The 26,484-nt window shown below is 39.9% G+C and overlaps 1 protein-coding gene across 1 annotated transcript; it reads right to left on the reverse strand.

Annotated features, from left to right (window-relative positions):
* Nucleotides 1-1,597: 1,597 nt before the first annotated feature.
* On the reverse strand, nucleotides 1,598-26,484 carry serpinc1 (serpin peptidase inhibitor, clade C (antithrombin), member 1). The gene is made up of 8 exons (XM_067230685.1): nucleotides 26,429-26,484; nucleotides 19,938-20,295; nucleotides 19,506-19,721; nucleotides 3,339-3,476; nucleotides 2,951-3,169; nucleotides 2,492-2,666; nucleotides 2,296-2,360; nucleotides 1,598-1,903 (listed from the first exon to the last, which is right to left on the reverse strand). Exons 2-8 carry the CDS (start codon nucleotides 20,292-20,294, stop codon nucleotides 1,721-1,723), a joined length of 1,353 nt encoding a protein of 450 aa, XP_067086786.1. The 5' UTR covers nucleotide 20,295; nucleotides 26,429-26,484; the 3' UTR covers nucleotides 1,598-1,720.

The following is a 26,484-nucleotide window of genomic DNA, read 5'->3' on the forward strand; positions in this document are numbered from 1 at the left end:
TCAAACTTATGGCCCTGAACTGTAATATAGTGGGTTAAGCAAGGGAAGTTTGTATAGTGCATTGTGTTGCACACTTCTTGTGGACAGTAAAGTTGGAAGAAAAAAAAGGGATATGAGAAGGGGCCTGTGCCCCGTAGAGCTTTATGTCTAACAACGCTCCTGATAACTCGGGACATTGATAGCATTGATTGAATACGCATTGTCTCGTAGAGGATCTATGTACTATCAGCCACCCACTTAATGCAGGAAGGCAGGAAGTTAATAATTATGTAATACAACAGAATAATGGGCCTCATTCACCAATGCCAGAATCTTCGTGAAAACTGCATAAGTGGGGTTTAAGAACAAATTTGGTCTTAAGAACATTTGGTGAATGAGGCCCAATGTGTTGAACCAGGCTAACTCACATGAAATAAGACATGAGTGATGTAACCTCTCACGTTGCAAACAACCTGAACATTTATGCAATGGAAGCCATTGCAAAACCCAGATTGAAGGTATTTCTTTGAATTGTACTTTTGGAATTTTATTATGTTATGTAAGAAATTGCTGATGAAGAGGCCATTTGTGAGAAGGAGCTGTTTAACTTACCCAGAAATCTAACTAGGAACACATTCCTTTGTATGTCTCCCAAGTCATTATAAATACCATCTTCCAACTTGACACTACTGAAAGTACTACCAGTAGTACCACCACAGTAGGCTAGAAAATGTTTTGGGACCATATGAATCCATTACTGCGGCAAAAAATAATTTAAATAGCTCTGAGCCACACGTTTGTTGCTTGTTGGGAGACAAAAAGGACTATATGTCTTATTTTACCTGACTTCTTATTATTTAACTAGTCACTATTAACCCTCTAAGTTGAATATTTTAGTGTGACTCCCTCACTTTTTCATTTAACAATTCTCCCATTCAAAAATATAACTTTTAAAGCTAGTATGTGTACTCCAGAGAGGCTAGTAGTGAGCAAGCAAGCTTTGAAAGCATAGAGCCCGCCCTCGCTTCAGAGGTGTCTCCATGCCTCCTCTATTACACAAACACACACACAGAGCAGAGTCTAAAAACGTAATTACATTAACAAAATATATAAAAACAAATCAAATCATGTTTGGACCATATTACCTGTCCAAAAGAAAAACGGCAACTATGGTGTCGGTTTTCAGATCCTTCAATTCCTGCAGTTGCTTCCAGCGAGGAAAAGCAAGTTATGTTGATTCTGTTTTTAGACCGCTGTTGATCCAGACGTTTTAAATTTGTTGTTTCTAATACAGACTTTCTTTTAGTCTTTGCTTTTACTTGTGGTTCAGGAGGAACATAAGGTTGTTACGGTTTTCCCTCCATTGTCACGTTCGCTCTGCACAGCAACAAGGAACCCCAGCTAATGACGTGTGATTGCCTGCGCGAACAAGTTGTGCGGCATTGTGCAAAGATAGGATGTCCTTCCTGTCTGTCAATCTATCATTACACTCGGATGACTGAGCTCCTCACCCTATCTATCAAATTTGTAATAAAAACAGTGCATGTTTGAGAATGAACACCCATGCAGTCAGTTCCACATTTTGTCTTGCAATAATTGTATAAAATGTCCATCCCAGTCAATTTATTTCTGATGAAACGAACATAAACAATTGGAAGTTTGGCCAACAAAATATGTGGATCTATATTTGTTGAGGAGAAAATCTGAAATATGTGTATGGATGTGAGAGAGAGTAGTCATATCACTGGCGGTTATCACATGGATCAGCCACTCGGCCAGTGAACACCATGGTGTTGATGGTGGACTCTCGGATGAGCAGAATGAATGGTCGGTTTGCTACAAACACCTCCCGGTTAAAGTTGATGGAACGACCAATGGCCACCACAGCTGTTGCAGCTGCTGCCTCACTGCCTTCCTCATTAACCTGGAACAATAAATGGGTTCTTAATGGTTACAATAGACTAAATAGACTAGGTATTGTATATGTATCCATTCTCATGATGATTGAGAAATTAATAATTCATTGTTTTGCCACTTTGTTTGCCGTTTCTTTTATATTAACAACAATGTCCTGTATACTGTAACACAATTGACAAATTAGTACGACAGTGCTGTTATGCCAATTTATGAAAATAGTTCTGATTAACAACAGATGACAATAATCAGTAAACCACCATCCTGGATCCAGGGTTAGGGTTAAACCAGGATTCATATTTAAGATTGTGAGCTAGTTTTTATCTACATACTGTATGTTAGGCCATCTTTGGAAAATTTATGTTCAGTTGCTTAGATATTTTGTAATATTTTTGTACACACCTCCAGGAATGCCTTATGGAAAGCATCAGAAATGTACAGGGGACTTCTTTCATCCTCAAGGATTCCTGAAATAAAGTATAAGGTTTAAGTTACTTCATAAATTATTAACCAAAATGTTGCCAAATACAAAACTAGTTTAATTTAGAGATTTTTCAGATACTATGTTACAAATCAAGTAAAGTGTCAATATTTCTACCTGGCAAGCTTGCCTTTTGGGAATTGAATAGATCATGAAGACCCATGGCCTGTAATTTTTCTTTCAAACTGAAGCTGTCCTCAATTTTAAAGCGTGGGACCTGTACAGATACTGTTGTCTCCTTCATTGCTTGCAACCAGCCCATGAGTTTCTTCAAATCCAAATTTTCTTCCACCTTACAGAGAATGTGTTAAAATAATACACTATGGCATTGTATATGTTTGTGAATGCCTTTAACAACATTGTAACAGTTTCTTTAAAAATAACATAGGAAAATCTGCAATGACACCCTAATTTTACATCATGCTGTATGCATTTAAGGACCACATAATGTGATGAATACACATACAGATATACAGAAAGCAGGCAGGCAGTTTAAATGGTAAATCGATAGTATACTGTATTGTCAGTTAAGTGTGAATGTCTGTCACAAGGAAGCAAACATCACCCCGGACCAACCTCAGACAGTGGTTTCTCTTTAAAGGGCAGGATCAGCACCATGGTAATGTCCCCTCCATAGTAAGGCAGCTCAAGGAGCTGGACTTTGTCTTCAATGAACCTGCCGTAACGGAACTTAGTTTCCTGGTACATCATGGATACATGGCAGGTCTTTGACTTACTGACATAGAAGTCAGACTTGAAGACATTCTCTTTGTCGAATTTGTTTTTCCACTGACCCTAAGAGTCAAGAATAACACATTAAAGAAACACTTCTGTATACATTATTTACAGCATGATAACAGTTAAACTTTGACAGGACTTGTAACATTCACAGGACATCTGATTTGTAATCATTTTCAAAATGAAATACTCATTGATAATGATTGAATAATACTCTTCAGAGTACCTTGAAATAGATAGTGTTAACCAGGACCAACACTGTATTAGAATCAAGCACCCCTTCTGGTAGTGTGTCTTTAATTTTATTCTCTGTCTGGTTTGAGATCCATTCGTTGATTATCTTTCGCGATAGCTCTGGCTTCTCCTGGAAGACAAGCCTGTGTTAACAGATCTTTGTTGTTAAAGATAAGAATAATATGTTTTCTCACATTATGTACTAATGTACTAACAAAAATTAAGAAATATATATCTAATTTGCATAAATCTAATAGCACAAAATGTAGATAGATATACTTTTTATATTTGCTTGCAATAGCTGCAACTAAATGCTTCCATCATTGCAGATGGAAGTGTTTAGAAACTTTTGAATGCAGTGAGCGAAGGAAATTTTACAGTGAATGTCCTATGAGCAAAACCTAAGGTTGTACAGCATGTCAAAAAACTACAAAGAGCTATTATAGTTTACTTTCCCCTATAGAATTACTATAGTATTTTTTGTCCAACCCATCAAATTAGATCGAGAGCAGCACCCCTTACAGACTTTATAGACAATTGAGAAGCAGTGCCGCTGCACCCCTTGTCAGCCTTCCTGGCTACAAAAGTGCCAAGGTTGCTTTGAAAGATAGCAATTAATCAAGCTGACAGGTGAGAGCTGGAGTCCAGCATACAAGTTGCCTCCTAAGCCAAAGTGTTCTGTCTTGTCATCTGAACAGGAGTAATCAATCCGACCCAGAGAAGCATAGCTTGTCGAGCTGAGGTCCAGGGCCGAGAGAACGACGTCCCAGCAAAATGTTGCTTTCCTTAAGTTTTCCTTTTTTCTGCATTCTTTCATCAATTTCAGTCCTGTGCTGAACTTGCTCCATGTGCCTGACTCCTCTGGTAGCTTGTGCTACACTTACGTGTCAGTGAGGTTGTCACAATATAAAATAAATAACTAGAGAGGTTACAATTCTCCTGTCTGGCCCCCCAGTGGTGGAATCAACTCCCCACCTCCATCAGAGACACTGACTGTCTCTCCACCTTCAAGAAAAGGCTCAAGACGCACTTGTTCCGGGAGTACAACGGTACTTAGGAATGGTTCGCTTGACCCGATGTTAGTTTCCTCAAGGATCACAATGACTCTTGCTTAGAGACTTGTTGCTCTTGTGGTTAGTGGTAACTGATTTAAATTTTTGTACTCACTGTGATATATTGTTTTTATTATTGTTGCTTGTTTTTTCCACAGGTACACTTGCACTTATAGCGGTTCATGTTGTTTAATTGTAAGTTGTTTAACTACATGCTCTTATGGTTCTTCCCTTTGGCACTTACTTTGGTTGTTCACAATGTGTGCTTCATGTTTTGGCTACTCGCCATGCTTTTGTGGCTATCTTGTTGTTATGATCAGTGACCTATGCACTTTGTAAAGCTCTCTCTTGGAAGTCGCTTTGGATAAAAGCGTCTGCTAAATGAATAAATGTAAATGTAAATTGCTGGGGAAATTGTAGGGTGTGCTTGCTTGCGTTGGTTGCACAGGGGTCTGTTTTTAATGAAATTTTTACAACTGATATTTCTGTATATTTTATATAAAAATGCATACTTATTTTTTATAAAGATTACATAGATCAAGCATCTTTTTTTGCTGCTCATTTACAACTCAAAATACGAGTGAAGTGTAGAATGAAATAGATGTCTTCTCATTTCCCCTGCAAGAGGCAGCCTCATAGCTGAATCAAAATGAATAAATTTGGCAGACCGGTGTAAAAATTGACCTAATCTCTATGACTTAAACGTCCTTTTAAGTTTTTCCCTTCTTGTGATATTTTCAGGCATTTAGCCTACTCATATTGCATTCATTCATTAAATAGAGAACCCCCTTTGAAGATTATTCTACGACGTTACCGGCAGTAGAAGATGGAATCGCGATTCAAACAGTACCATCTGCTAACTGAAAATATGCCCCCAAAAACGTAAATAAGCTTGACATTTATTTAGTGGAAAATCGCTCATTCATAAAAAGCTCACTGGTAGCGATCATTGTCAGTAACAACGCGAAATGCGATATAGCCCTATGTGGAGAAGCTGCCCCGGTAAATTGTACTACTACGGTACAGTACTAGACTACTGCTGTGTTCGTCTTGGTAGCGATTGCGTTAGTTGAATTCGATGTAACGTTCCGTTGTACGGTTTAGGCTGAAATAAATTATTTTCATGAACAGATTGACAAAGATTAGGCTGTGGCAATGAAGTTCAGGTTAGTAGTCAGATAGTTTCACCTATTGAAAGACTTTTGAAGTAAGGGGAGTGCCGAACATGTTCTGTCGCCGTTTGACTTCCTAAACAGCTGTGTAGATGTTTTTGTAGTGTGTCTCGCGTAGGCTACAGCGTTGCAGTGAGCAACACTGGTTTGAAACCACAGGTAATGATAATTTCACCAACAAATCGTTTACTTGTAATGTAATGTCATAATAAATCCTACAACGAAAATGTATTTGTGAGGAATGTTTATTTTAACGATTGAAAACAGATCATAGCATCACAGATCACTGTAGCATCACAGATCACTGTAGTATGTGTTGCCCGGGCAACAGAGGCTAATGTCATGATAGTAGACTACCGTTTCCCAAAGTAGATGTGGGCCTACTTCCTTAATAATATCAGCTAATATTGTACATTACATTTCACAATTGTGTTTCACATCACAAATTAAAATGAGTAAATAGTTATCACCCTGGCCTCTTTGCTTGTGGCGTTTCTGCAGCTGCCTTGCAGTAAAGCTATAGTTAGCCTAGCTATCAGGTCCTATACTTTGCGGCCAATGGATTTTCGTTTTGAAATAAGAAAACCAAAATTGGGAAACAAGCTGAATCCGTGTATCATTCGTTCTTTCATTTTTCAATTGATAAACCAAAAACCCAAAATTATTCGTTTTTCCGTTATTCAATTGAGAAACCAAAAACGAGAATCGAAAAACGATTGTTTTTCTTGTTATTCAATTGAGAAATAAATCCAAAAACCAAATCCAAAAACGGGGCACTGACCGAAAATGATTTTGAAATTTTGTTTTTGATGACCCGGAAGCTGTTACTCATACGCCCGTTGGCTGCGCGCAGTTTGCAGTGTAACCAGCGCTAGAAACCATGAAAACGAACGGAGCGTCCACCATAGATATATACACTAGATGTCTCGTCCGCGTTGCCAGACAACGGAGTCGAACGTCCGCACATGGCGGCCATCTTGCGACAGTCAACTCGCTCACCCATAACATTGTGTTGATGCTACATGTACTTTTTAAATGACCATAACTTTCTCAATTTTCAACCGATTTTGAAACGGTTTGGTTTGTTATCAACGTCAGAGATGTCGGTATGCCACTGCATACTTATGAATAATTATGTTATAAAAAAAAAAATAGAATAGAAGTATGCAGTGGCATACCGACAACTCTGACGTTGATAACAAACCAAACCGTTTCAAAATTGAGCAAGTTATGGCAACCTGTTTATGCTCCTGTTTCGCCCGCGTTACAAAAATGCTGCCCCCCCCTTCCTCAGTTACGATGCACTAAATTCTAACAAATATATTTTTTAGACGCTACACATGTTATACATCATTGTAAAGCTACGATTCTTGTGCTTCCATTGAAATAAACCAATTCAAGATCAAGTCGCAATAGCAAGCAAAGTCAACGTCTTTTTCCGGTGAACATTCCTTCAACAATGCCAAAGAAAAAAGTTGTACTCACCCTAAGTGGTTCAAATAGGTCCAGGTGTGCAAATCATGCCATCAAAACTTGATCTGCTAACAGTCCCAAGGGTTCAAAGTATCTAACCATGTAAAGTAATTTGTCCAAATACAATGTTTTACGTTCATGAATAGCCATTATCCTTTCTTTCATTATGCAAGTTAGCCGACAGAAGAAACAACTTGTTCACATAAAAGTGTTCTTTTCTCCGGTTAGCAACGGAGTATTTACAATATGAAGGCATCAAAATGTCCTTTGAACCCTCCCCTTTTGATTCACACCTTGTTTGACCCAATAGGAGCTTCCATGCCCCGTTGACAGCCCTCTAAAGCCAACTAGGTCTGTGCGTCCTGCCCCCCTTTGGGTATGCTGTTTAGGTGTTTTTAGGCACATTTAACAGGAATCTTAAGAGGATAAAAGGTACATGTAGATTCAACACAATGTTATGGGTGAGCGAGTTGACTGTCCCAAGATGGCTGCCACGTGCGGACGTTCTAGACTCCGCCGTAAGACATCTAGTGTTTATATATATATCTATGGCGTCCACCAGAAAACACAAGGAAGAATGTAGATAGATCCCAAACTTGAAATGGAATGTTTGCACTTTCAGTGTATATTTTGTTATATGTATTGTACGTATTTTTTTCATGCCAACAATGTTAATAAAATTATCAAATGCATTCAGTGGCACTCATAATTTCTCTTATTTTCACCGAAAAAATGTGGTTAGTGGAAATTCAGATTGTTACCATAGCCACATTGGCTGGTGATCAAAAAAGTTAATTTAGAACCCTGATGACAACCGAAAAAATCGGCAGGACCTTCCAGGTTAGCCTATCTATATTTGCCTATAAACCCAGCGCTGCGCTAAGAGCCACTGTGAGTAACAGTGGTATGGTGTCGACACCATATGGCCGCACTGGAACGTTACTTTGATGTAATTATGGATTTATTTCTAACTGGGAAGACGCATAAAGAGATTTCCAAAACTCTGCAGCAGATGGGAATCCATCCATGTATATTTTGTTGTATGTATTGTATGTTTTTCATGCCAACAATGTTAATAAAATGATCAAATGCATTCAGTGGCACTCATAATTTCTCTCATTTTCGGTCAGTGCCCCGTTTTTTCGATTTTGGTTTCTCAATTGAATAACGGAAAAACGAATAATTTTGGGTTTTTGGTTTATCAATTGAAAAGTGAAAGAATAAATTTTAATTCCCGATTTCCATGTTTAAGCACATCAAAGAAAATCAGATAACGGGTTGTTTTTTCGTTTTCCGTTTTCTATTATCGAAACAAAAAACGGAAAATGGGTAGTTTTTTGTTTTCCTATTTCTAAATGGTAGTCGGGAAACAGATCTTTTCCCGATTTTGGTTTTCTAATTTCAAAACGAAAATCCATTGGCCGCAAAGTACACGGACCCTATGCCCCAAGTTAACAGATGCAAAACGAATGTTCTGCTACAGGTAGTCACGCGTGTTTTCGTGACGTTAGTGACGTCAGTGACTGTGGCTAGCAAGTTAGCCACCGTTAGCTTCACTTTTCGCCACAAAAACGTAATTTGAACTTAAACCATCCAACGGAACGTAAATAAAAATACAACCAACGTAATCGCTACCAAGACGAACATTTTGACACCGCCGTTGTGTATGTAGTCCAAATATTGAGTGATCCTTAGGGGCGTGAAAATAAACAATAACTAGAGAGGGTACAATTTCTGGGGAAATTGTAGGGTGTGCTTGCTTGCGTCGGTTGCACAGGAGTCCGTTTTTGAATGACATTTTTACAACTGATATTTCTTGCATACTTATTATTTATAAAGATTACATAGATTTAAAAGCATTTTTTTTTGCTGCTCATTTACAACTGAAAATACGAGTGAAGTATAGAATGAAATAGATGTCTTCTAATTTCACCTGCAAGAGGCAGCCTCATCGTTGAATCAAAACGAATAAATTTGGCAGACCTGTGTAAAAATGGACCTAATCTCTATGACTTAAACGTCCTTTTAAGTTTTTCCCTTATCATCTCACATTCTCATATTGCATTCATTCATGAATAAAGAACCCCCTTTGAAGATTATTGTACGACGTTACCGGCAGTAGAAGATGGAATCGCGATTCAAACAGTACCATCTGCTAACTGAAAATATGCCCCCAAAAACGTAAATAAGCTTGACATTTATTTAGTGGAAAATCGCTTTCATAAAAAGCTCACTGGTAGCGATCATTGTCAGTAACAACGCCAAGTGCGATATAGCCCTGTGTGGGGAAGCTGCCCCGGTAAATTGTACTACTACGGTACAGTACTAGACTGCTGTGTTCGTCTTGGTAGCGATTGCGTTGGTTGAATTTGATTTAACGTTCCGTTGTACGGTTTAGGCTGAAATTAATTATTTTCATGAACAGATTGACAAAGTTTAGGCTGTGGCAATGAAGTTAAGGTTAGTAGTTAAATAGATTTTTTATTTAAGTAAGGGGAGTGCCGAACATGTTCTGTCGCCGTTTGACTTCCTACAGCTGTGTAGATGTTTTTGTAGTGTCTCGTAGGCTACAGCGTTTCAGTGAGCAACACTGGTTTGAAACCACAGGTAATGATAATTTCACCCACAAATCGTTTACTTGTAATGTAATGTAATAATAAATCCTACAACGAAAATGTATTTGTGAGGAATGTTTATTTTAACGATTGAAAACAGATACATCATAGACCACTGTAGTATGTGTTACCCGGGCAACAGAGGCTAATGTCATGATGCTAATACTTCAGTGACATAGTAGACTACTGTTTCCGAAAGTAGATGTACTTCCTTAATAATATCAGCTTATATTGTACATTACACGTCACAATTGTGTGTCATATCACAAAGTAAAATTAGTAAATAGTTATCACCCTGGCCTCTTTGCTTGTGGCGTTTCTGCAGCTGCCTTGCAGTAAAGCAGTTAGCTTAGCTATCTCCCAGAAGTTAACGAGCTGCTAAACTAATGTTCTGCTAGAGGTAGTCACGCGAGTTTTCGTGACGTTAGTGACGTAAGTAGTGTCATTGACTGTGGCTAGCAAGTTAGCCACCGTTAGCTTCACTTTTCGCCACAAAAACTTAATTTCCACTTAAACCATGCATCGGAACGTAAATCCCAATAGAGGCAACTCAATCGCTACCAAGACGAAACTTTTTACACCTAGGTTGTCTATGTAGGCCAAATATTGACTGAGTTTTAGGGGGGCAAAAAGAATAATAAAAAGAATAATATATATGTGAGAGAACAAAGGTTGTGCCCTTGCCGTAGGCAAAGCACACCCAACTAGAAAAGGCTGTTCCTGCGAAACAGCAGTGAGAATGCTGAAAACCTTGAATGGGGATAGCTGACCATGCTAAAATAGCTGAAAATAGTGAAAATTTTGTAGAAAGTTATAAGCTGAAGCTTCAAAGCGCCCGAAAGGTATTTTTGAAAGGGGCTGGAGCTGGACAAAAGCATAAAACTACAGAAAAGAGAAGAAAAATGCAAAAAGAGATATAATTCAGAAGAATTTGAAAATTTAGTAGAAAGACATTTGCTCAGGTTTCAAAAGGTCTGAAATGTATTTTAGAGAGGACCTGGAGCTAACTCTGATTAAAATGCTGCTGCAAAAAAAGCTGAACTATTGTGGGTAGTAAATAAGATCATGCTACATCTAACCAGCGGATCATCTTGCAAGTGTGTCAAAGTGGTATTTTTACAGACTGTATTAACACCGTAGGCGTGAATAATGCATGCATCGTGATTGTCGTCCATCTGTAGCCGAAGCGAAGCTAGAGAGAGGATGCAATGGGAGACTTTCTACAGTAAGCCATATCTACTGTTTCAATTAGAAAACGGAGACCATCTTTTGATTAAAGACAAGTTCCTTAACCTCTGTTGACAATATCTCCAATAAAAAGTTAATACTCTTCAGTTACGAAGCATTTGTTTGTAGCTAGGTAATGAATGATAGTTATTAGACCGTATGTGACCTGGTTTCGCCGTTCTATTCGCAGCCATGATGACAGTAGCGTCACTAGAATGGCCATAACTAACAAAAGATCAAATATCGAATCTGTCCGCTGTTCTACACCAAAAACGAACATTTACCTAGCATCCACACCTCAAGTTGACCTAGACGCAAAACTACACGTCCAATCAATAAAATGAGGATATTTTCCGAGACCCAAGACTCTGCCGAAACTAGAGATGTCCTTTATATGTCTGTGCGGTCAGAAATATGTCTCTACCGGCAGTTTCAAAATCTTGTTCTTTTTGCTTTCTCTGACGATTTTGTCACCAGATTTGCATTGGTCTCTATGGGGCGAGAGTTGGACTTTGTGTCGCTTTCGTGGGGCTCTGAACAAATGTGTACTTCTGTTGGATTCAACAGACAACTGTCTACGACCAGCACAAAATTAGCTATCTATTGATCCAAAAAAATATTTTTTCAACGACATCCAAAGCTCCCCTCGACTCTTAAGCGTTTCAGTCTGCACTCTATAGGCTTTCACGTACACACCCATGTAAATCTCAGAAACGGTTTGAAAAAGTCATGAAACATAATCAGTGATATTGAAAAAAAGTTGAATAGATATCAAAAAGCTGAATTATTTAAAAAATAGTTTAGGGTTTTGTCAACATTTTAAAGTTTAAATGGTGGCTCTAGCTGAAAGATTGAGGAAGAAGAAGGACTTGGAAGTTGAAGAAGTTTTAAGAAGTTTGAAAGGATTTGAAAAAAAAAAACATTGGAAAACCATGTAAAAAATATTATGAATATTGATTTATATTAATTCAAGCATAAGAGGTACAAATCTGAAAAGTCATGGCAGGAATGGCCTGAAACTGCTGAATTTTTTGATAGCTGAACGGTTTTAATAGCTAAAGATTTGAAGGCGCTGAAAGGTTTCACGGAAGAAATAGAATAAGAATATGAAGAAGTTGAATAAAGATTCAAAGAATAATACTTGGAATGCTGAAGCAGCATTCCAACAATAAAGAGAAACAGGAAAATAATAATAAATAATATATATGTGAGAGAACAAAGGTTGTGCCCTTGCCGAAGGAAAAGCACACCCAATAATAATATGTGTGAGACAACAATGGTTGTGCTCGCCGAGGGCGTGAGCACACCCAATTAAAGAATGCCTGTGCCTCATCGTCTAGTGTTCTTAACGACACTCCATGGTGACAACTAAATGTAACATTGAGCCAACACACAACCTCCCCAACAAATTGGTCCTTCGAGCCGGATAGAGTCATTACCATAGCAACCTCAGGGCACAGTAAATCCGTATCCGCACATGGCTCCAGCTTGCGTCCGCACAGGGAAACCAGAAGGCCGGCACACCTTGATGGCTACGTGGTCAGCTACGCGGACGAGCCCATCAAGCAGTTCGTTTGTCGCAGAGAACATGTGACGACATCCACCCCCCAAACCACCACTACCAGGGACATCAAGTACAACTGAGAACCTCCTGCAGCAGATAGTGGAGATCACCAGGCAGCAGAGTGAGACAGCTAGACACCAGACCGAGTTCCTGGAGAACGTCCAGAGCATCATCCAGCCATCAGACACCTCGGACCCCTTTTCAGTCACTTACCATGCCGGAGCCCAACAGGCAGTCTGCATCTGCACATAGGTTAGCACCACTGCACCCAACCTACCCAGCTGCACCCCCAGCACAAGGTTATGCCAAGCATGTACCTGCCTCCTTGCAGGTACATGCTAATGCCGTACAGCATGTCCCTGCTTATGCTCCACACTACGGGTTTCCACCTGTAGAGGGGCCCACCTTTCCTGACTTCACCAAAGAAGAAAGGGCTCAGTATGTGGAACTCTGCATGGACTGCCACCGCCCACTCCCATATCAAAAGGTGACAATGAGGAACATATAACGTGTTCTAGCAAGCAAGTATGATCCCCTGGGATACATACTCCCATTCACCACCAGAGCCAAAGTTCTGATCCAACAGCTGTGGGCAAAAGAAAGAGGATGGGATGACTCACTCCCTTCCCTCCGACCTCCTCCAATCCTGGGAAACATGGGAAGCAGAGCTGCAGCACCTTCCTTGATCACCCTTCTTAGATGCTACGTATCAGACAACTTGGATGTGCTAGATTTGAGGAGGCAACTACACATCTTCTGTGATGCCTCGGAGGCGGCCTATGGATCTGTCGCGTACCTCCGCACTGAACACCAAGGAGAGGTCCAGGTGGCATTCATCCTATCCAGATCCAGGGTGGCTCCAAAACGCTAACAGTCGATACCTAGACTGGAGCTCAGTGCTGCGCTCACAGGGGCACAATTCACCAGGCTGCTTCACCATGAGCTCTCATTGGAGATTAGCAGCACAGTCCTATGGACAGATTCAATGACTGTGCTAACCTGGTTGCAATCTGAATCTTGCAGTTTCAAGGTGTTTGAAGGCACGAGAGCCGCTGAGATCCAGGAGCTCACAGACAGCCATACCCAGCTGACGATGTTACCCGTCGGAAAGGTTTGATGGAACTATCACAGCCTAACAGATGGAGTCAAGGGCCCCCATTTCTCTACCTCCCTCCTCATTCATGGCCTGTAGGCTTGGCTGCCGGACCAACCGAGGACACCAACGAGCTTCGTACTGCTAAGTTGTGTGGCCTAACCTTAACCGCCGTTAACCCCCCTTTTCCAGATGCTGTTCAGTATTCAACTTTTGAGGACCTGGTGGAAGCCACCTGCAGGTCTCAACAGTGGATGACAGGCCATACAGGAAACCCAGGAGCAGCTTATTACCAAAAAGCCGAAACTGCACTGATTCGGCAATCCCAGAGGGACAGTTTCCCAGAAGAAACACAGGCCTGCAAATCTGGTAAGCCTGTTTCCCCTTCCAGTCGCCTCCTTACCCTATCTCCCGAGTTTGATGCCAGTGTTGAGCTCAGTGGGTGGCAGACTACGTCATGCCGATGACCTCAGCTCAGACGCCTTGCATCCCATAGTCCTGGATCCCAAACATCCCATCACCCGTCTCCTCATAAGGCAATATGACTGCAAACTGTGCCATCCTGGGCCAGAGAGTCTTCGCAGATGAGAACCTTCTGGATCCTCAGAGGGAGAGAAGCTATATGACGGCACCAAAACTCCTGCATAGTGTCAGAAGTGGTGATGGCGGACCTCCCTCCAGCCCGCCTTCGCCTCCTAAAGCCAGCGTTCTACTCTACAGGTGTAGACTGCTTTGGACCGTTCCTGGTGAAGCGGGGGAGATCCAACGAAAAGAAATGGGGTGTGATTTTTAAGTGCATGAGCACCCGTTGTGTTCATCTGGATCTGCTCTATAATATGGACACAGATTCCTTTCTTATGGCTCTGAGACGGTTTGTAGCTCGATGTGGAACTTCTCTGTGATCATGGAACCAACTTTCAAGGGGGTGATAGAGAGCTGCAGGACGCCTTCAGCGCCATGAGTTTAGACCTCCAAACACAACTGGCCAAGTAGAAGATCCGGTTTGAATACAATCCCCCGAACGCACCACATTTCGGAGGTATGTGGGAACGTGAAATACCTTTAGTCAAAGCCGCTCTCCATACAACAGTAGGAGTTCATACATTGACAGAGGAAGTCTTCAGGACACTCCTGACTGAGGTTGAGGCTATACCGAATTCCAAACCGTTGGGATATTTCTCTTCTGATGTGGCCGATCCTGATCCTGTGACCCCAAACTACCTGTTGATGGGGCAGCCTGACACTTCACTGCCGCAGGTCGTCTATCCCAGTGGTTCCCAAAGTGGGGGTCGCGAGATGATTTCCAGAAATCAAGGAACATTTTAAAACAATTAGAAATAGCATTTTTAGCCAAAATTTTAACAAGTTAAAAATAGTAGTTAAAGGCAGCGTTCTCAGCCAAGACACTGGCTGAGTTTTGGATTTCAGTGGAGAGGGAATACCCATGGCCGCAGGAACTAGGGGTGCTGCAGCACCCCCTGACAGCACGAGAATTTAAAACTAGAGAGGGTACAATTTCTGGGGAAATTGTAGGTTGTGCTTGCTTGCGTCGGTTGCACAGGGGTCCGTTTTTGAATGACATTTTTACAACTGATATTTACATTTACATTTAGTTATTTAGCAGACGCTCTTATCCAGAGCGACTTACAGTAGGTACAGGGACATTCCCCTGAGGCAAGTAGGGTGAAGTGCCTTGCCCAAGGACACAAAGTCATTTTGCACAGCCAGGAATCGAACCAGTGACCTTTTGATTACTAGCCCGATTACCTAACCGCTGAGCCACCTGACTCCCAAATATACAGATTTACATTACATTTACATTTAGCAGACGCTTTTATCCAAAGCGACTTCCAAGAGAGAGCTTTACAAAGTGCATAGGTCACTGATCATAACAACAAGATAGCCAAAAAACATTGCGAGTAGCCAAAACGTGAAGCACACATTGTGAACAACCAAAGTAAGTGCCAAAGGGAAGAACCATAAGAGCATGTAGTTAAACAAGTTACAATTAAACAACATGAACCGCTATAAGTGCAGATATTTATATTTATTATTTATTTATTTATATTTATATTATAACAGATATTTCTGTATATTTTATATAAAAATGCATACTTATTATTTATAAAGATTACATAGATTTAAAAGCATCTTTTTTTTGCTGCTCATTTACAACTCAAAATAGGAGTGAAGTGTAGAATGAAATAGATGTCTTCTCATTTCCCCTGCAAGAGGCAGTCTCATAGCCGAATCAAAACGAATACATTTGGCAGACCGGTGTAAAAATTGACCTAATCTCTATGATTTAAACGTCCTTTTAAGTTTTTGCCTTCTCGTGATATTTTCAGGCATTTAGCCTACTCATATTGCATTCATTCATTAATAAAGAACCCCCTTTGAAGATTATTCTATGACGTTACCGGCAGTAGAAGATGGAATCGCGATTCAAACAGTACTATCTGCTAACTGAAAATATGCCCCCCAAAAAGGTAAATAAGCTTGACATTTATTTAGTGGAAAATCGCTCATTCATAAAAAGCTCACTGGTAGCGATCATTGTCAGTAACAACGCAAAATGCGATATAGCCCTGTGTGGAGAAGCTGCCCCGGTAAATTGTACTAATACAGTACAGTACTAGACTACTGCTGTGTTCGTCTTATTAGCGATTGCGTTGGTTGAATTGGATTTAACGTTCCGTTGTACGGTTTAGGCTGAAATGAATTATTTTCATGAACAGATTGACAAAGTTTAGGCTGTGGCAATGAAGTTCAGGTTAGTAGTTAGATAGACTTTTGATTTAAGTAAGGGGAATGCCAAACATGTTCTGTCGCCGTTTGACTTCTTAAACAGCTGTGTAGTGCTAGATGTTTTTGTAGTGTGTCTCGCGTAGGCTACAGCGTTGCAGTGAGCAACACTGGTTTGAAACCACAAGTAATGATAATTTCACCGACACATCGTTTACTTGTAATCTAATGTCATAATAAATCCTACAACGAAAATGTATTTGTGAGGAATGTTTATTTTAACAGAGGCTAATGTCATGATGCTAATGCTTCAGTGAAATAGTAGACTATCGTTTCCGAAAGTAAATGTGGGCCTACTTCCTTAATAATATCAGCTAATATTGTACATTACATTTCACAATAGTGTTTCACATCACAAAGTAAAATGAGTAAATAGTTATCACCCTGGCCTCTGCTTGTGGCATTTCTGCAGCTGCCTTGCAGTAAAGCTATAGTTAGCCTAGCTATCCCCCAAGTTAACAGATGCGAAACGAATGTTCTGCACGCGTGTTTTCGTGACGTTAGTGACGTAAGTCACGTCAGTGACTGTGGCTAGCAAATTAGCCACCGTTAGCTTCACTTTTCGCCACAAAAACTTAACTTGAGCCTAAACCATTCAACGGAACGTAAATAAAAATACAAGCAACTCAATCGCTGGGGCTGAAAAATTAAGAGACAAAAAGACATCACCTTCACTAGACAAGGTTTTACCAATTGAAAAACGGCTATGTTTATTTTACACAAAGCTCAAAAACTATTTTGCGCTCAAATAAAGGCAAAGAAATTGGTCTCGCACGCTATTACTATACTTACAGTAAATACGGGGACATTCCCCCGAGGCAAGTAGGGTGGAGCGCCTTGCCCAAGGACACAAGGTAATTTTGCAAGGCCGGAACCGAACCGGCAACCCTCTGATTGGAGGGTTAGCCCGATTCCCTAACCGCTCAGCCTTCTGACCCCCAGGTATGCGCGCTCGCATTAACTATCAAACTCCCAAACTAGCATCACATCAAACACAGAATGTGCATGCATTAGCAGGTTAGCTGTGGTGGCGTATACGGGGGCCGGTTCTGGTGGGCTGGTCTGGATCAAAGTCCAGGGCCTATCTTTACTCCCACGTATACGTAAACCACCTCCGTGGATGCTGGGGTCGCGAGTCACTGGCACCATTATTTTAGGGGTCGTGGGCTGAAATGTTTGGGAACCCCTGGTCTATCCCGAGTCAGAGTTGCTGAGTCAGTGGAGATGGCGTCACTCCCAGGTACTGGCAGATCAATTCTGGAACTGCTTCATCAAGAAGTATCTGCCCAGCCTTCAGTTGAGACAAAAGTGGATGAAAGACACTGAAGACCTCAAGCCTGGATCTACCGTGATGCACTCTGGCCTGTAGGCCGGGTCGAAACCACCTATCCTGGAGCAGATGGCCAAATGCGGACATCCAGATCAAGGACAGACGCTACCATCGACCAGTTGCTCGCCTTATCAGGCTGCCTGCTATTCCTTATGACGATAACCAGCTGGCACCTCTTCCCTAGATAACACTGCCTACAGGACATACATTCACCCAATGAATGTAGGGGCGACTGTAAAAGAGAGGGGATGAGAGGCATGCTTTGGCCAACCATGGGATGTGATTTTGCATCCCCTGTGCACGTGAGGGACAAGCATGGGGTTAGCCAATAGCGCCACAAAAGGAAAGAACGAGAGACAATGACATGGGAGCGATAGATGCTTGTTGTGTTCGTATAGTGAGGAAAACACCATATAGAAGTTTACTATAGTTCCAGTAGTTATTTGTGTGCGTTAATGAATACCAAACAAACCAAAGTTCTTATAGTAAAAGAAATGAAAGAATGCCTGTGCCTCATCGTCTAGTGTTCTTACCGACACTCCATGGTAACAACTAAATGAAACATTGAGCCAACACACAACCTCCCCAACACTCAGTGCATTCATTTAGATTGATCATCTTGATTATAAAAGAAACACAGCATCCCAATCAATGCAGTTTAACCAAAAGCACAAACTGAACTGAACCGTGTCCGCAGAATTCATAACTGTGCGCTCTTTGCTTGCTATAATAGCCACTACACCGCGCACACATAAGTCCAGGTGTCGGCACGTCAGAATTGAGGTAGGCTAAACATTACAAAACTAAAGAAAGTTTCGAAATAATAGGCCTACCGATCATCTGATTTTGAATCAAACATAATGACAACAGTACTTGCGCTCGTTATTGCGAAAATAAATTGTCTCTTGCATTAACTATTAATGTCCCTACCAAAGCTGATATAATACTGTACGTATTATGATTAGAGGCCTGTGCCCCAGTAGAGCGTTATGTCTAGCAATGCCCCTGGCACACACTTTCAAAAAACACTTGGCAGGTGATTGGAGAAACCATCTCTCGATCACCATCTATCACAGGCAAACTTCAACCACATCAGTAGTTGCCAGGAGTTCCTCATAGGACGCTGATTAGTCTGAACCACCGTGATGAAGAATAACTTGGAGCTTGGCAAGATGGTTGTGATCTCGCAAGGTTAGACTATACTACCCAAATTGGACCCTCAGACACTGTTCCAAGCCGTCTGACTGAACTCATCACATCCAAAGAACCCAGACGTGTGACTGACTGTTTGTGTGATGTTATAACAATTTGGTCTATAGGCCAGGCTTGAAATACATCCATGCTCGAAGAAGCACGTTATAACACAGGATATGATGTGCATTTTAGAGCACACAGTCTTAAAATGCAATTCAGTATGATTTGTAATATGTTAATACTTGCTATTAGTTATACTTAATGGAGATGCAGCTCAGATAAAGTGTGATTCCATCCTGAAGCAGATTAAGTACTAAACAGTCAATGGCTGGCCAAAGCATGTTACAGACCGAACTTGAAATCTTATTGGAAGTAAGTGATAGTAACACGTGGAGATTTAGAGTACACAATTGTACTGGTACTGCTAAGAGAGCTGCGTAAGAATTCTGGGTGTTCTATTTCTCCCTTGCTTTCCTGCGTTTGGAGGAAGCTGGTCACTGTTACAATGCGACTATATTTGTTAATATCATAATAATTATTACTATTATTAATACTACATTTGTAATATGCTATAATGGCCTGTTATGGCTTGTTGCTTAACAGTACAGTCTCATATAAAATGCAGGGGAATTACCTTAAAATTAAGTGGCATGAGTTTGGCTCCATACACCAGTTCACTAATGTTCTGGTATGTTTCATTGAACACAAGGAACTTGTCTCCGAATAGACGGTTGGCTGAGATCAGTTCTGTTGTCTTGTCTTTCTTACGGTACAGGCGACAGTTGAGTTTTGCAAAGAAGAAATGTACTTGGTCGGATGTCTTCTCTTTAATTGTATCAAACTTAAAAACCTGATTTGGAAAGAGAAAAAGGGTGGTTGGTAGACTGGATTTTTACTTATAGATATGTTAAAAATAAGTTGAAGGAAAATAAAGAAAAGCAAGCATATCAAATGACAAATAATTCAGCAGTTTGTTTTGTAAATTTACTTTGTGCATAACCATTATCACAAAACAGTATATTATTCCAGGGCAGATGTTTTAATTTTGGTTTAGAGATACTCTTACATTCATGATCTGCTTCAGTGTGTCATTGCAAGCACCCAACTTTGTCATGGCAAAGGCAGTGGAGATACTAATGGGTGACAGAAAGATATTAGCATCTTGGGGTTTGCTTTGGGCCAGCTGCTTGAACAAGGACAAGGCAAAAAGGCTGTTAGCCTTGGATAACTCCCACACCCTGGGATTTGTTGCCTCAGGGACCTTCTCTGGATCTGGATCCCCAGTGGGTGCCTCATCAGGGCTGCGGTAGATGCACTTAGGCTCCAGGGGCAGGTCTCTGGGCTTGGCACTGCATATATCATGGGCACCACGTGAAGATGATAGAATGGAAAGCAGCAGCCATATGCATGTGGTCAGCTTCATCCTGTGTGAAATCATACATTTTGAAGTCAATATTTTATAATATTATATCCCAGAGGGGAGGAGAATATCTAAACAATAATCACCTTTATATTACCAAGTAACAAATCCCAGCCCCCTTCAAGAGAAATGTATAAAATGTTAATCAATAATAATAATATTGTATTTATATAGCACATTTCATACAAGAATTGCAGTTCAAGGTGCTTTACATAAAATCAATAAAAACAATAATACAAGTAATAAAAGTAATAAAACCCTTCTGAGAAAAAAAAGAAAGAAAAAAAGTAAAATGCTTTGGTAAAAAGATTAAAGATTTTAAGTTGTCTTTTGAAAATGTGTAGCATGTTTGCTTCCCTAATATTTATGGGTAATGTGTTCCATAGTTTTGGGGCGTAGTTGACAAAGGCTACATCACCAAACTTCTTATGACTGCTTCGGGTGACCTCTAATAGGCCTGCATCTGATGATGGCAGTGTTCTAGCTGGTGTGTAGTTAGTAAGAGCATTAGCAAATTAGCTAGGTCCTTGTCCATTTAGAGCTTTGTATGAGGAGAAGGACATTAAAGTCAATTCTGAAGGTAACAGGAAGCCAGTGTAAAGTAGCAAGGACAGGACTAATGTGTTCTCTCCTTTTAGTTTTGGTTAATAATCTAGCTGCAGAGCTTTGAATGAGCTGTAGTCTTTCAGTGGTTTTCTTGGGAAGACCAGCGAAAAGTGCGTTACAGTAGTCCAGCCGGCTGGATATAAAAGCATGAATTAACTTCTCTGCATCATTTTGGTTTATGAATGGTCGTACCTTCACTATATTCCTGAGGTGAAAGAAAGCTGTTTTGGTCACTTTATTAATGTGAGAGTTGAAATTCTTGGTTTAGCCAGGAGGTTAAACCTCCTAGATTCTTAGTTAGTATCTCTCTTTTGGATTTGAGACCACGAGAAACAGCTTTTTTTATTATCCAGTTACTGAACTTTGTGTAATCCATGCCTGAGAATGGCTCAATTGGCTGAGATGTTGTGCAAAGGGCAAAGGGTTGTAGGTTCAAAACCAGTTAGAGGCATGGTTTTTATTTTTTATTCTGACAAAACGGTTTCTAGTCTTCCGATCAATCCTCCGGTTGTAAAACATAGCAATGCATGTTTATTTGAGCCCATCACAACACTCCGATCATCTGTTTAGCGAGACTGTGTAAACCACTGCAGGACTAGTTGTCCTTCTGTATAAAGGGAATTGTAATGCATTGTTCTGTGGATTCTTCATCTCCTGAGACCTCCTCAGTTCTCCCTTGTCCTACTGTCCTACTCCTTGCTCACCTCTTTCTTCTCTCTGATTTACAATGATCATGGTAGAGTAGGTAAGATTTAAAGCTTTCATTTTGTAACATGTTTGCCTTGTAATTCTTAATCTGTTATGGAGCCACATTTCCAAAATGCATCTGCACAGCGACTCAACTTTAATAAAGGTGGTTCAGGAAGCCTCAACCCCAAAGCTAAACCTTAAACGTAAAAATATTACTTTAATAGGATGATCTTTTGCCTTTGGCGCTGTGTCAGATGCTCGCGTAGTGACTTGTGACTGACTGGTTTCTTTTAACAAGATAAACTAGAGAGGGTACAATTTCTGGGCAAATTGTAGGGTGTGCTTGCTTGCACACCCTACAATACCGGCCTACAGTCGGTTGCACAGGGGTCCGTTTTTTAATGACATTTTTACAACTGATATTTCTGTATATTTTATATAAAAATGCATACTTATTATTTATAAAGATTACATAGATTTAAAAGCATCTTTTTTTTGCTGCTCATTTACAACTCAAAATACGAGTGAAGTGTAGAATAAAATAGATGTCTTCTCATTTCCCCTGCAAGAGACAGCCTCATAGTTGAATCAAAACAAATAAATTTGGCAGACCGGTGTAAAAATTGACCTAATCTCTATGACTTAAACATCCTTAAGTTTTTCCCTTCTCGTGATATTTTCAGGCATTTAGCCTACTCATATTGCATTCATTCATTAATAAAGAACCCCCTTTGAAGATTATTCTACGACGTTACCGGCAGTAGAAGATGGAATCGCGATTCAAACAGTACCATCTGCTAACTGAAAATATGCCCCCAAAAACGTAAATAAGCTTGACATTTATTTAGTGGAAAATCGTTCATTCATAAAAAGCTCACTGGTAGCGATCATTGTCAGTAACAACGTAAAATGCGATACAGCCCTGTGTGGAGAAGCTGCCCCGGTAAATTGTACTATTAGAGTACAGTACTAGACTACTGCTGTGTTCGTCTTGGTAGCGATTGCGTTGGTTGAATTCGATGTAACGTTCCGTTGTACGGTTTAAGGCTGAAAGTAATTATTTTCACGAACAGATTGACAAAGTTTAGGCTGTGGCAATGAAGTTCAGGTTAGTAGTGAGATAGTTTCACCTATTGAAAGACTTTTGATTTAAGTAAGGGGAGTGCCAAACATGTTCTGTCGCCGTTTCACTTCCTAAACAGCTGTGTAGCTAGATGTTTTTGTAGTGTGTCTCGTGTAGGCTACAGCGTTGCAGTGAGCTACACTGATTTGAAACCACAGGTAATGATAATTTCACCAACAAATCGTTTACTTGTAATCTAATGTCATAATAAATCCTACAACGAAAATGTATTTGTGAGGAATGTTTATTTTACCGATTGAAAACAGATGCATCATAGACCACTGTAGTATGTGTTGCCCGGGCAACAGAGGCTAATGTCATGATGCTAATACTTTAGTGAAATAGTAGACTACTGTTTCCGAAAGTAGATGTACTTCCTTAATAATATCAGCTTATATTGTACATTACACAACACAATTGTGTGTCATATCACAAAGTAAAATGAGTAAATAATTATCACCCTGGCCTCTTTGCTTGTGGCGTTTCTGCAGCTGCCTTGCAGTAAAGCAGTTAGCTTAGCTATGTCCCAGAAGTTAACGAGCTGCTAAACTAATGTTCTGCTAGAGGTAGTCACGCGAGTTTTCGTGACGTTAGTGGCGTAAGTAGCGTCATTGACTGTGGCTAGCAAGTTAGCCACCGTTAGCTTCACTTTTCGCCACAAAAACTTAATTTCTACTTAAACCGTGCAACGGAACATAAATAAAAATACAAGCAACTCAATCGCTACCAAGACGAAACTTTTGACATCGACGTTGTCTATGTAGTCCAAATATTGACAAAGACTTAGGGGTGTGAAGAGAAACAATAATAATAATATATGTGAGAGAACAAAGGTTGTGCCCTTGCCGAAGGCAAAGCACACCCAATTATTACTCATTCATTGCAGCAAATTACAGTCCCATAATTAAAACTTGAATCTGAATTCCAACGATGGAGTGGTCTTTATTTGTCTTTAGCTGGTAAAATTAATTGTGTTAAATGAATGTGCTACCACGATTATCGTATGTTACATAATCTTACAATTTTCTTGCCAAAATCCCTTTTTCCGACTAACAGATTGCTGTCTTCCTTTGTATGTGGGGGCAAAAAAACAAGAATACGTAGGGAGTTTCTTGAGAGACCAAAAAAAGGATGGAGGACTGTCTCTCCCAAAACTGTCAAATTATTATTGGGCAGCAAATGTACAAAAAGTCGTTTATTGGTTCCAGTCTCCACATACAGACTGGTGTGCAGCGGAGGCTAAATAGCGTAAGTCAACATCACTTGCTGTACTGATTACAATGAAGGCTCCATTCTCCTCAAGTCCAGTCATTATTTATACTCTCAAAATATATAATCAATTTAAGTATCTCAACTCAGACTTTTCCTTGGACAACCCCATATGCAATAATCATATTTTCCTGTCTGCCAAGCTAGATCCTATCTTCAAGCAATGGTAGCACCGGGGACAAGTTAAATGTAGGGACTTTTTTATTGATAATATTTTTGCTGATTACAGTGATCTTGTTAAAAAATCACAGTTCGACTCAGTTCTGAGGTCGCCATCACACCTTAACAGTGCGTGTCCACTGCAGCGACGCGATGCGAGCGACAACATGTTTTCCATAAATTTTCAATGGAGCCAGGCGAATCGCTTGCGTGGTGCATTGTGGGTAGCGACGCGACCGAGTTGAGATTTTCTCAACTTTATGCAAACGAGGAGCTAGCGATGGCCAATCGGAGTGTTTTCTTGTTTCTCGTAACGTAGCAACCATGGTGAACATTTCTAGCTTTCTAGGTTTCAAGGTGGAGGAGAAACTCATCGTTTGTGTGGCTGCTTACCCAGTCCTGTACGATACATAGCTGTATTCGTACAGAAATGTTAATAAAAAACGATGCATGGCGCAAGGTTGCCGAAGTTGTTGGTGCTTGTACTTTCAAATTCAATCTAGTCACATTACGTAACTTCGTTCTGTGGTAACTACAGTAGCTAGCTAGCCCGGCTGGAATCGTATCGACAGATTAGCAGACTTTGAGTAATATAATAAAACATTTTTTACACATGTCAACGTTTATGTCTATTAAACAGTTTTGTATTTTGTATACAAGTTGTATTTTGATCGATGTTGCGAGTACGTTAACCCAAGTCTGCACACTTGTCCATGACAACTACAACAGTGACCTTAGAGAACTACATTTTACATTAATCTGTTTTAAACGCCCCCGAGCGTGGTGAACTGTGGGAAGGCAAGCGATTTGCGTCGCTGCAGTGGACACGCACTGGGATCCATTTAAAAAAATTACAACTTGACCATGTTGCTCCAAAACGTTGTCATACGTTCATTTTAGCCTACATCCATGGACAAAATAGAATGAATAGGCTTATCTCAGGCATTGCATTGTGCACAGGATGAATTTTGTTTTATTTGACCTGGTAAACCATGAAAACATCTTTCAGGCTATTTTCGTAAGATGCGATTTGCACCAACAACTTAACACATAACTTGAACCATAACCGGGACAGGTAAAGTTCAATGTAGTCAGTACAAAAATACTGGGTGATAAAACACACATATCTAGGATGAGTCAAGAAAACAGGATACTGGAATATGATTGAGTGTGAATATTTTATATCTTATATCTTTTTCTTTACTGCAGTGAAATAACCACTTGACATTTCTAATGATCAACACAAAACAATCACACCTCTCTTGAGGCGTAAAAAGGTCAATAAATCTTTGAAGCCGAATATCTGGGCTAGAGCTTTCCACATTCAGATACACTGAATCTTCTTTAACTATTTTCCAGATTTCAATGCAAAATACACATCATTTGAAAGCTTACAATTTGCACTTTCACAATCTGTAAAAAAATGGAGAAAGGACCTCGGCCGACAATGTCCCCTTTAAAATTAACTTTGTGTTGATTGATTAGGCGATTCTACCTTTAAATATTTATGATTACAAGCTAAGTGAAAAAAGGCAATTAAAGGCAATTAACTACATAGAATTATGTGATAATCCGTTAAAAAAAGAAGTTGCTTATTGCAGCATCAATTTAGCAGACACTTTAATCCAAAATTCTAATAACAGCAGCCTTTCAATCTAAATTAAGATTGTTTTAAGGGCGTGAGCTTTTTTGGACCCTAGTCTCTGTTGCCTGTTGGCTGCATTCACAATCATATTTATTCTATAACTTTTTCGTGATAAAAAAAAGACAAAGTAAACCATGTACATTTATATCAAAGATTAAAAATAAAAAAATCTATGTGAACACAATTTTTGGTATAGAATTTTACAATTAATTAATACCAAGTTGTTACAAGGCAACTTATTCATGGCCCTTGAATCTTTAAGTATGCAATTCATCTGTAATTACTCTTTAATTGCAGATAAAGAACAGGTTTCTGTTTTTACATGCCTATTACACAGTATTCACCTCCTTATGGTGTAACAGTAATGAAAAATATAAATGATTAAGTACACAGGCTAAATTGCTGAGTATCATAAGCTTATGCTCGGTATCATGGGAGGGGTTAGTAATGGAGGAATTATAATTGACTGGTACATTGACTAGAATAAGTTACAGTTTGTTACTATAAATGCTGATGAATCAGCAATTGGATAGTGAATGAAAAACATTCTCTAAACTAGAGTAGGTGTCATTAACTGTCATATACAGTGATATTCCTGAACATGACAAGTTATTTAAGACCTTTTAGGCATGAAATAATTCTTACCTTGGATATATATTTTTTTATAATTCTTTTGAGACCTGGGTGTGAGCAAAGAGCTG

The sequence above is a fragment of the Osmerus mordax genome, chromosome 27, assembly GCF_038355195.1.
Source record: "Osmerus mordax isolate fOsmMor3 chromosome 27, fOsmMor3.pri, whole genome shotgun sequence".
NCBI classification, from domain to species: Eukaryota; Metazoa; Chordata; class Actinopteri; order Osmeriformes; family Osmeridae; genus Osmerus; species Osmerus mordax.

Bases quoted from the DNA above. Each gene is read 5' to 3' on its own strand.
- serpinc1 (XM_067230685.1), bottom strand. From the start codon at position 20,294: ATGAAGCTGACCACATGCATATGGCTGCTGCTTTCCATTCTATCATCT. The intron at 19,722-19,937 runs GTAAGAGTATCT...TTTCCAAATCAG, and splicing joins CACTGAAGCAGATCATGAAT to GTTTTTAAGTTTGATACAAT. The intron at 2,667-2,950 runs GTTGGTCCGGGG...ATTCTCTGTAAG, and splicing joins AAGAGAAACCACTGTCTGAG to GTGGAAGAAAATTTGGATTT.